The sequence below is a fragment of the Theobroma cacao genome, chromosome 3 (genome assembly GCF_053813885.1).
Source record: "Theobroma cacao isolate CCN51 chromosome 3, ASM5381388v1, whole genome shotgun sequence".
Taxonomy (NCBI): Eukaryota; Viridiplantae; Streptophyta; class Magnoliopsida; order Malvales; family Malvaceae; genus Theobroma; species Theobroma cacao.
In genome coordinates, this window is record NC_142641.1 from 45,798,546 (window position 1) to 45,810,447 (window position 11,902).

Below are 11,902 nucleotides of genomic sequence, written 5' to 3' on the forward strand. Positions count from 1 at the left end.
TTATAAAATCAATTGAACGAAATCTCATGGTGAATTCTCTTTGTTCCAGGAATCCTTCTGAATTTACAACTTTGGCCACAACAAAAATTTTACCTGTCGATTTAAATATATTCATACTAAGGGTATGTTAGAACTTCTCTTAAGAAGTCCTGAGATCAGTACTCCATGGACTTAATGACAAAAGCTGTTAATTTCTTGATCTAGATGGAAGTTGATATTGCCTTCTTCGCAAAAGTTGTTGGCGAGAATACTGTTGCAGAGGATTTCCTCAGAGCTTCTTAGACAAGACAGAAAGCATTCAACTCTGTTTTTTGGAATGAAAAGATGGGACAATGGCTGGATTATTGGCTTAATAATAATGCTGCATGCGAGGTTGTATCCAAGTGCCATAGTTTGTAAGGTGATACTAAACAGTTATAACATTCTTTAAAATTTTGTCATTTTGATGCTCGATCAGGAATCTCAGACTTGGGAAGCTCAGAACCAGAATCAAAATGTGTTTGCTTCAAACTTTGTTCCCTTGTGGATTGATTTGTTCAACTCAGGTTTGTAACTCTTGAAGCCTGACTGGCTATTTTGAGATTTGGTGCAAAAAATGTTTGTTTGTAGAGGGGTTTTTTCTGAGAAGGAGAAAGGAAATATTGCAAACAAGTAAAAAGATGTGGTAGAGGTGTCGGAGAGGAAGTTAAGAGTTGTTCTTGAAATATTGAGTGTTGTAGCAAGCAAAAGAGAATAGATAAATAAAAGAGTAATGGTTGAGAATACGTAAAGAATAGGCAAATGGTAGAGTAACCGTATTGTCAAAGTAGTAGAGTAAGATTGAGAATAGATAGAGAATAGGCGCGCGGTAGAGTGGAGTTGAGAAGTGAGGGTTGGAGATATATTGTACTAGTTTTGAAAGTCTCTTCTCAAATTGTGAAAGCTATATTTTTAGAGTCAGAATAAAGAGTTACTCAAGAATAGGTTTTAATGCATATAATGATTAACTGTTAGTGAAATCTATTATTGCACATAATGAGTAATAATTGTATATCTGAGTCACCTAGTCAAATTCTCTAGAACATTTAAAGAACTTATGAACTCAGTCATTTATTCTGAGTTACTTTTACTGCTATCCAATTGAAATAGTGTTCCACTTGTTCTCATTATTTTCTGTATAACTGTATGTCGTTCTATGCTCAAAGAAATAATAAGTTAATAACCAAAATCAACTATTTACGATACTGAAGTAAATGACTGGCTATTCAAGCCTAGCTTGATCATGCTTTGTTGGAGTCTATGCCTCAAACTTGAAAGCTACAGCCTTGATTAATTAAGAATAGTCCTTCCAAACTCAAAGAACTTGTAGTTTATTTAAATATAGGTCTGTGGTAAAGAATGGTATATCATGTCCAGGTTTAGAGACCGTAAGCCATTAAAACTTCATAATGAAAGATTAGCAATTTTTGACTATGCTGCCCCTGTCCCTGTTGTTTACCATAAATCATTAATAGAAACTCACTGTTTCCAAACTAGCTCAATGCGGCTCTTGGGCAAGTAACATTGGAAGCAATGAGTAGTAAGTATAGTAAAAGCAACATGAGGGATCAAAGTTACCAGGGCTATTATTATAAGTTTATTTTGTAACATATATCTTATATGTTGACTTTTTTATAATTCACTTAGTAAAATCTATAAAGAAATTATCTTTTCCTTTATAAATGGAAGAAAGCTTAGAATCTTTTGATATGTCCATATGTGAAGATACTCCTCTGGTAGAAAAGGTCACGAGAAGTCTTCAAAGTTCAGGCCTGCTATGTGCTGCTGGAATTGCAACCTCTTTGACAAATTCGGAAATCAATGGTTAGTAAATGTCTTACCCAACTTGACAAACATTACCCCTTTTTTCCTTTAAATGATAGATAGTCATTCAGCGAATTAGTCTATTGATCACTGCATGAGTTGTGCATTTCCTTTTTCTTTATAGTATTAATGTTACAAAGGGAAAATAAAACTTGCGCACACAGGGACTTCCCAAATGGTTGGGCTTCGCTTCAACGCATGATAGTTGAAGGTTTGTCAAGATCTGGATCAGCAGAAGCAAGATCAATTGCCAAAGACATTGCTGAGAGGTGGATCAGAACCATGTTGCCTACACGAAGACAGGCGCAATGCATGAGAAATATGATGTGGAAAAGTGTGGTGAATACATACCCCAGGTAATACTACATGGTTTGTCTTTTAACATAATGAATGAAATTTTGACATTGCACAGACGAAATTTCTGCATAAAGAAATGGAACCCCAGTTCTTTTTCTTACTTTTCAAGTCTGTTTTTTGTATGCTGTGATGCAGATCGGTTTCGGTTGGTCCAATGGAGTAGTGTTGGCATTCTTGGAGGAGTTTGGATGGCCTAAAGACCAAAAGATAGACTGCAACTGAGCTACGAATTGGGTTCACGCACATGAATAATAACAAATTTATTTCATGGTTTCAAAAGTATGCTATAAAGCATCAGGATTCTCTCTGGGCATTGTTATGATTTTATAATGTACTCGAATAAAGATCAGATCAAGCCTCTTCATTTGCAATGGACGTGTGTCATCCTGCCCATTTGGTTGTTGAGGACTTAAATTGAGATTTCTCTGTTCAAACTTGACAGCCAGTAGCTGAAGAAAACATTTGATGGACTTTTATTGACCATATTTTGCACTAGAGCCCCTGCTTAGTAGTTGGTAACCAATCTTCCTGGCTCGTTAAGGAAATTAACTTAAATATTCAAAGATTAAAGATGAAAGAATGAGATGCATAAGCAAATTTTGGATCAATTGGGTCAGTCTAGCCAGCAGAGAGGCCCAAACTGGCGTCCTAATGCGATGAAGAAAAACTCGTACTGTAGGGTAATTGGGCTTCATATCATTATTTTTTGGTCTAAATTTTCTCCCAAAAACCTCAACTGGTTTACAATTTTTATAACTTTGTCAGTATACTGTTTAACACTCTCATCATCTTTCATTTTGAACATCTCAAATTCTCTCAGCAATTTCAATATCTGAATCCACCTAATTCATTCATTACCTTGAAATTCATAAAAAATCATTATTCTTGTAAAGATTGAATCAAAAACAGCAAAGTGTAAATAAGAAAGTGCATTTTACCCCTTTGCTATCTTTTTACTATTTTGCTTAGTTTGAGCCCATGTTGGAGTTTGTGTGCCTCTAAACCGGTAGATTTCTCACAATTTCAATCACTTACTACAAATCAAATGCTCTTATAGATGCTTTCATCTTGACTACCCAAATCGGGTAATTTTCACCAGAGAAGATTGGTGGTGCTGACGTATTATAACTGGATGAAGTCATGACTCAATCAATATAAACAAGAACAATGAACAATAGAAGAAAAACAGAGTTTTGAGGTCTTTTAAGAACGAAAATGCTCTTATACCATTTTGTTGAAAACTCATAAAAACAGAAAGAGAAATTGAATAAATGAAGAAGAATCAAGCAAAAAACTAACTCACATGCACTATTTTCCAGCTCTATTAGAGCTTATATACTGGATTACAACTAAAAAACTGAACCCCACAAAGATCAATCTTTGTAAAGAAACTTGAAACAGATTTTCCAACAAAATTCATAACTACCAATTAGAACAAATTCTAGAACCAGTAAAGCAGTATTGACAAAACGACATGAGAACTCGAGTTTCAGCTAATACACTTAAACGACTCATGAACAATGATTTAGTTAAAACTAATAACATTAAAACAACACATACATTTGCGTTTTACTACCAACCAACACAGCTGCAATTTAACAAAATCTTTAACACTTCTGTCAGCTCAGGTTTCAAGCACTTTTCAACAGAATTCATAATATAAGCTGCCCACTCCATTCTGCAAGAGAGATCCAATCCCAAAAGAAAGACTACGAAAGGAACAGACCAGTGCTAAGAGGCTTGCCCTGAAAATATTCTTGGTCCCGAAGACACTCTTGGTGCATCTCAGAACTCTGTCTTTCTATGATGCTATTACGCTTCTTCTCCAAGTCATACAGTTTGGCCTTCAATTCCGAAATCCTCTCTTCCAAGCTCTTTAACTCCCGGTAACCAAAGTATGCGCGAGCAATTTTCTTCAAGTGCTCTATAGCAAAGTTCCCTTTGAAACCAATGCTCAAACCACTATTAATTGCATTTCTCCATAATATTATTTTATCCAAGTTGACCTGTTCAAGTTGCAATTCATTCATCTCTTTGATCACAAAGCAAAACAGTATATAGGATTCTCTAATTACAGGTTTGCTCTGATTGCTCTCTGCAGTAATATCTCCATAGGCCTTATTTAGGCTCTCATCAATGGGAACAAGAGAAGGTGGTAATCTGAATCTCCCACATTTTTCCAGTTCCTCTGGTAATCCTTTGAAGTCTAGAAAGTCCACTCTACTTTTCTCCTTGTCATCAAGTTTCGCAATAAAATCTTGACGAAACTCGTCAGCATACTGTATATCAGAACGGGAACTCTGTATGCCAAGATCCATGAGCTCGTTATTTGCCTCTTTTCCAAATGTAGACAGAACCATTGCCTGCATCTGAAACATTAGGTAGGAGAGAAAAATCACATTAGGTGGCCTAGATACAGCTGATTCTACAAAGGAAGTAGCTTTTAATCTCTCTTTTACAAAGGAGAACGATGGTTGAAGAGAAGCAAGGATTATTACTTTATTATATTATAGAAAAAGGTAATTTGATTCAATCTGATATACATTTTAACCTTGAACTGCCACTGAGAAAGGCATTGTCTTTTCTCTACTTGCTCTGTTTGCCGCAAAATACAAATACAAATAGAAACAAGAAAGAAAAAGGGTTTTGTTACAGTTAGGGAAATAGGGATACCGGATAAGTGAATTGTTCAGCTAATATTTGTACTGAGCAATGGACAGCAATGGGGGAGAGAAGAAAAGAGTCAAAGAAGCTGTACATTTTGACGAACAATATTGTCTAGTTGATGTACCTCTCTAGTCAGATATGTGGAAAGATTGCTGACGGTATCATGTTTATTTAAGGCATCAAACATGACAGGCAAGTCATGACCTGCAATAAAAGAGGAGCAAAACAGTATATAAGGAAGTTGGAAATTCTAAATTATTGCAAGAAAATAATCAGGATGAGTAAATTTAGGAAGCTATACATAAGAAGACATTGCAGTTAAGAGTTAAATTAACTAACACAAAAGGTAAATTTGAGGGAAGAATAAGATGTAAACAAGATGAAACAATATGATGGAACGTAAAGACTTGATTGATTAATGGCAGCAAGGTCATGATCAGTGAAAGGATCATTGAAATCAAGATTTTCCAGCACATCAAACACAGAGTCCAACTCAGGATATGCAGCAAAGAAGGAGCCAACAGCAGAAGCAGTTGGAAATCCTAAATTAAGAAGAAAGTAATCAAGACGACTAAATTTAGGAAGCTATCTTAACTATCACGGAAGCAAGTTTAGTATTGCAAGAAACATGTCAATTTCTTTGCCAATTTGAGGGAAGAATAAGAAGTAAACTAGATAAAACCAATTACGATGAATGTAAGAAACCTGCTTTATTACCGGCAGCAGGAGCAGGGTCATGACTGAAAGGGTTATTATCTGGGGCATTGTTTGGCAAGACATGACTTGCAAACAAGGGGCCAGCAGCAGCAGAGGCAGTCATGTTGGTGTCGTTCGTGCCTGCAAACAGTTAAAGTCCATTTAATAGAATACCAAGCAATTTGATCAAGGGATGGAGATAATTAGTAATTCAAGTCCATTTGCTGATAAAATCAGCCATAGAAGGTAGTAAAATTAATTCATTAGCATCCTGTAAAAGAGCTTCAGAATTAAGTACCTGAACCTTGACCATAGGTCTGCGACAGAATCCAAGTTTGCGCCTGCAATAAAGAGAAATGAGTTCAATACTCCACGGAAGATCGTACAACATGTTCATAGGTAAGCATGGGACTTTATTTCATCAATGAAATTCCACACACCTCGTCAAAAGAAGTAAAATTTCTCCCCTGCAATTCAAGAGAAATGAATTAATGAGCAGTAAAACTGGAAAAAGGTAAAGATTTTTTAGTTTAAACTCATATATGCACTTATCCTTAAATTAAACATTATTAGTTTAACAATGATAGATTTCCGTACGTCGATGTTCCATTCACGGGGAATTTGCTTCATCCGTTCCACATCTGCCGCCTGGAAAACACAAATAAATTAAAAATGGATATTGCTGTATTGTCAGACTTAGGAATAGCACAACTCTCCCTATTGATTTTTCTCATAAAAAGAAACACAAAATCCCTAGCAGACTTCAAGGCCTAGACCATGGTTCAAAAATCATATTATAATAATGGGCATAGATTCAACATTATTACAATCATGGTTATTATATACTAAGCCAAACCAAAACTAGCTAGTAGTTCAAAAATTATCAATTAAGCTTAGCAGACTTTTACTTAAAGAGTAAAAGTATATTTCTTTTGAACTGCTAGTTTATTATGTAACTTATTTGAACCACTGACCATGTGATTCAAACTAAATTATGATTGTTTAGCTAAGTACAATTCTGATTAAATAATAGTGTTCTAAGAAAGTCAGTTTAAAAGCCTTTTAAGCTTAGTTGATGAAGATTGGTTGTAAATATTAAAGCAAGTCAGTTTTAATGAAAAGTGCTAACCGGCTATATTCCAATTAATAGAGGCGAGCCCCTTCTAAAATGGTTGTTAAACAACATTTGGTATCAATCGTCATCGTCAAAATAAGATTGGTCTTAGGAAGGAGAAATGCTTGATTTACTAATTGCATAATCCAACCCATAAAAAATAACAGATAGTCAAGGACAAGAGAAACGGCAGTGTTGGTACCAATATCTGAAGAGCTCCCCGTAGTTCATGTATTTCATTTCTCATATGTGTTGCTTCATCTCCCATCATCTGGTTTCCAGCTTGCATCTGCGGGAACATTGGCCCCGTTTCGTTGAGCTCGACCTCCATATTTTCAAGTTCCTCAAACATCATCTTTATTTATAAAACAGGAAGCATTGGAAGCAAAGATTAGTTACAGACAGAAGTCACGGATAAACAAAATTTGATGGATAGAGATTAATTGCTCTACTTTAATTTTCCAACGGGCATTAATTATAAACCATTAGTCTCTAATTGAACGTATAATTATATAAATATATATATATATATATATATATATATATAATATACCTCTTCGTTTGCCCGGGATCTTTCGCCCACCACCTGTTTCGCCCTTCTCTTAGCTGGAGCTTCGTTTGCTCTTTTTTTAAAATAAGTTCTTTTTGCTATGCTACCCGTTTGTTTGCGATTGTTGGTCTTCGCTGATTTAGCAGCACCAGAAGAAGCCACCATTTTTCGTAGACACCGACCTTCAACAATCACTATATATATCCTTCTCACCTTCTCTTTGATCTCAGATTTACGGAGTTGTCGTCCTTCTTATGGTTGTCGAATAATGGAGATTTTCAGGAAAAGACAGATGAACAAGTACAAAGAAAGAAGAAGATAGAAATGGGGTGAGAGGTGAGAGAAACATTGTTAGTCACCAAAACGACATCAAACTCACACGTTTGATTAAGACATAAAACCCTCATATATATGCACGGTTAAGACGGTTAAGGGAGGTGAGAGAGAAAATAGACAGCCAACAAGAAAAGGCCACCTGGCCACAGCAAACAACAACGGAGGAATATTTTGCATTGGAGACTCTAAAATATTTTTTTCTGACAGCTTACTAAAACGAAGGAAAATAACTACTTGAAACGGCATAGTTTTGCCAACTTAAAGAAGATAAACAAAAGTGCTAAAAACGACAATGAAAGTAAGCTAAGCGACATAACGTTTGAATGAGTCACATGCAAGTCATGTGCTCTTCTTCTTCTTCACTGATTTGAATTTCCCGGGAAATCACCATTGCCAAACCAGTGAAGCTTCTTCTTTCCAGAAACAAAACCCAATACTTCAACACACCCCCTTGGGTTTTGTTTTGCAGACTCCGAGTTTTTCTCTCAGCCACAGAAACCATTCTTTGCTCAAATTCTTAGTAAATATGTCCACAAGCTGAACATCAGTTCCACAATGTTTAACCTGTATCTCATCATCCTTTACAGCTTCTCAAATTGAATGAAACTTCACCTTGATGTGCTTGGTTCTCCCATGATTCACTATATTTCTGGCTATCGAAATTGCTTATTGATTATCAATGAACAGTGTAGTTCCCTTTTCCTATTTGAATCCCAAATCACACAGTATTTTCCTGAGCCAAATTGCTTGATTTGCAGCTGCTGCTGCTGCAATATATTCAGCCTCTGCTGAAGATTGAGCAACAACTTCCTGCTTCTTGGAATTCCAGGCGAAGACAGCACTACCAAAAGAAAAACAGCAACCTCCAGTGCTCTGGAGTCATCTACACTTCCAGCCCAGTCGCTATCGCAGTGAACAACAAGCTCTCTGCCATCTGCTTTTTCAAACTTCAATCCATAATCAACTGTTCCCCTAACACATCTGAGTACCCTTTTTGCAACAGTGAAGTGAAACTGTGATGGCTTCTGCATAAATCGACATAATAAGCTTACAGAGAACATGATATCTGGTCTTGAGGCAGTTAAGTACAGTAAACTACCAATCAAGCTTCTGTAAGCATTGCCTGTAGCATCTGGAGCCTCATCATCTTTGCTCAACTTGTAGTTTGTTGCCAAAGAAGTTTCCACTACTTTACAGTTTTCCATATGGAACTTCTTCAATAATTCTGAAGCATACTTGCCTTGGTGCATATAAATATAATCAGGGCACTATATAAATTGCAACCCCAGAAAGTAGTGCATTTCTCCCAGATCAGACATCTCAAAGTCTTTCTTCAGCTTCTCTTTGCAATTCATTGAAGTTGACTCATCTGTCCCAATAAGCAACGGATCATCAACATATAAAGAAAGTATTACTTTGACTGAGTCAGTAAGACTGTAAACATACAAAGTAGGCTCGTTCGCACTCCTGTGATGCCCCTCTGAAGTAAGAAAATTGTCTATCCGAGCATGCCAAGCTCTAGGAGCCTATTTTAAACCATACAGAGCACTACTGATTGCATCCCTCCATAACAACATCTTTTTCTAGTCGATACTCTCAAGTTGCAGCTCATCCATCTCTTCGATTTCCGCACACAACAGAACACGGCTAGGCATAGCTGTGCAGCTGCTTTGTTTGCTCTCTGCAGCAATCTCACCATACTTCTTCTCGATCTTCTTATCAATAAGAGCCAGAGAAGGGGGTAAAGTGACCGTCCCATTTTTTACCACATTTTTTTACGATATTTTAAGTCATATTTAGTAAATATTAAAATAACAATTAATATATAATTATTTTTTCTTTACATTAAAAGTTAAAAAAATTTGAATCCAATTATTTATTGAATCAAATTATATAATAGAATTTTTTTATCAAATTAAAATATATAATTGTTATTAATAAAAGTTTAATTTTAATTTTTTTAAATCTTATATTTTAAAGAATAAGTTTTTTATATTTAAATGTATTTTCTATTTTTCACTTTTTATAATAAGAAATATTAACTAATAAAATAATAATATAAGGAAACTTAAATATATCTATTGACATAACTTTAGTATTCATTTACAAACATGGTTAGATGGAGAAAAAAAAAATAATGGATTCGTATATAATCTTGCTCGAGTATATGTATGCTTTTAAGTAGTGTTTTGTATGAAAGAAGTGAGAGCACGTTTTTTGTAAATATCAATTAAATTATATTATAGTATTTGTTAACAAACCACTACAATATAAGATTACAATGAATCACATTATAGTTTATGAATGTTATGTGATTATAGTTTAAAACCAATATAATCAAATTACATTGCATTCTCTATGTTGTTAAAGATAATTTTACCTTCAACTTTATTATTTTATTAAGAACATATGATATTATATAAAAATTAATAATATAAAATAATATTTTATACATATCAATGTATACTAATATTTAAATATAATAATATAATTACTTTTACATATTTAGTTTATAAAATATTCTGAATTCAATTGAAAAAAATATTTTACCATCCTAAACGCATAAGACTAGTTATATTAAAGGAAGTCTCAAAAAGGCCATAGTTTTGCACCATGTGGAGTCTATTTTTTTCCAACGTGGATACTTCAGCTGTCTAACATTTAGATTTTTCTATTTTTCCTAAGGTCTTTTTGAGTTTGTAGTGTTGTTTTTGAGGTTTTTGGTCTTTTTCCTATGGGTTTGGGGCTCTAGAAGGTTTCCGTTTTTCTCCGCTTGTGTGTTCCCTATTTTTTTCTCTTTACTTTTTTGTTCTCAGCCTTTTTCTTCTTCTTTGGTTTTGCCTTCTTGCTTTCTATTTGATGTTTTGGAAGCTTTAGAGAAAGGGGTTTTTTGCTTTCTTTTTTTATGATTTCCTTTCTTTGTTTTAACGTTTTTATTTGTCATTTTTCTTCTTTCGTTTTTGCTGGTTTTTTTTCGTTGATGAGTAAGTTTTCTTTGGTGGTGCAGTTTATACTTTTGTTTTGGGTGCTATGTGTTTCAGCTTCTTATTCTTTTTATAAATTTTTTAGGGGCTTTCGTTTTGGATTTACCAATTTAATCAGTAAGATTTTCATTTTATTTTGTGATTTTATATCAAACTAATTGTACTTGTTTAATTTCTCTTCTCTTTGTTTGTAGGATTTAGATATTGAGTAAATTACGGTAAGTTCTATTTTTTGTATTAATTTTAGAATATGATTGTTTCTCTTTATATTTGTTGCTTTCATTTCTTTTATTTTTTAATTTAATTTTGCTTTCTCTGTTTTCAATCTTTATTTTTCATTGTTTGTTAGGTTGGAAATATTGGATTTCTGTTGACTTTTTTATCAATAGAAAAGTCCTTTCTATGACTGTAATTTGCTTGTTTAAGAAAAAAAATTTTGCGTTCAATTAACATGCCAAAAATAAAAGAATATATGACTGTAAAACTTTCTTCAATTCCTTCTTGATACCGTTTTCATGTTGGCGAAATTTCATGTTGTTTCGTATGACTGTAAAAATGCTCTGGGTAATTGTAAACCAGCGAGCCTTCTACTTTTTGTACGAAGGCACCAGACTCGCTCAACAATTAAAGCATTACTTTTGTTTAAAGATATAAATCCAGAATTGTTCACCACTTGGGTTAAAATATCCATCAAGTTTTAATATTCACGCAGTTCAATTTAATCTCTACATTTAAAATTAAAATAATTTAATTTATTAATTTTAAAAATTATTTCAATATAATTCCTTTCACTAATAGTATTTAATTTTACCGTTAAAAGGATGACACATTAACGTTAATATAGCATATTTTGTATGACATGGTACACACACGATGACATGGCATGTCACGTTGCACCAACTTGATAACATGGCAGTGCCATGTGGCCTTAATATAATGATGTGGTAATATTGATGTAACATTGACATGTCGAAGTGTTAGTGCCATGTGACAGATAAAAAAATTTTCAAAAAAAAAATTAATATCAAGTTATAAGGATTAAATTGAATGAAAATATATAGTATAGGGATTAAATTGAACAAAATTAAGATGTTGAGGGATTAAATTGAAAAAATATTTTAAAAATATAAATCTTTAAGTAGATGATAGATATATTTATTAATAAGTTAAATATTTAAGTGTAAAAGATTTATGATGTTAAAAAATATATATAAATATTTTTTTACTTAATTATTTGATTCTAAAATATATACATTAATCTATCTTCTCCACAAAAATTAAATTTGAATTCTCTTTCTATAAAAAAAGTTTGAAAAAATTTCAGGCCTATAATCAAATTTAGATAAATAGTTTACA

The 11,902-nt window shown here is 33.6% G+C and overlaps 1 protein-coding gene and 1 long non-coding RNA gene across 3 annotated transcripts; one reads left to right on the forward strand and one right to left on the reverse strand.

Moving 5' to 3' along the window:
* The first annotated feature begins 47 nt into the window (after nt 1-47).
* Nucleotides 48-1,827, forward strand: LOC148763875 (uncharacterized). The gene is made up of 4 exons (XR_016025477.1): nt 48-122; nt 205-372; nt 458-545; nt 1,744-1,827. It is a non-coding gene; the product is annotated as an uncharacterized LOC148763875 (long non-coding RNA).
* A 1,774-nt stretch (nt 1,828-3,601) lies between these two features.
* Nucleotides 3,602-7,615, reverse strand: LOC148763876 (uncharacterized). 2 transcript variants are annotated; one of them, XM_088804673.1, is made up of 8 exons: nt 7,230-7,615; nt 6,879-7,031; nt 6,160-6,210; nt 6,003-6,029; nt 5,861-5,903; nt 5,572-5,703; nt 4,991-5,070; nt 3,602-4,568 (listed from the first exon to the last, which is right to left on the reverse strand). In XM_088804673.1, the coding sequence occupies exons 1-8, from the start codon at nt 7,389-7,391 to the stop codon at nt 3,909-3,911; spliced, it is 1,308 nt and encodes a 435-aa protein (XP_088660799.1). In that variant the 5' UTR covers nt 7,392-7,615; the 3' UTR covers nt 3,602-3,908. The 2 variants fall into 2 exon arrangements, with proteins under 2 accessions (XP_088660799.1, XP_088660800.1); XM_088804674.1 differs by having other exon boundaries at nt 5,584-5,703; nt 7,230-7,614.
* Between the last annotated feature and the right edge of the window lie 4,287 nt (nt 7,616-11,902).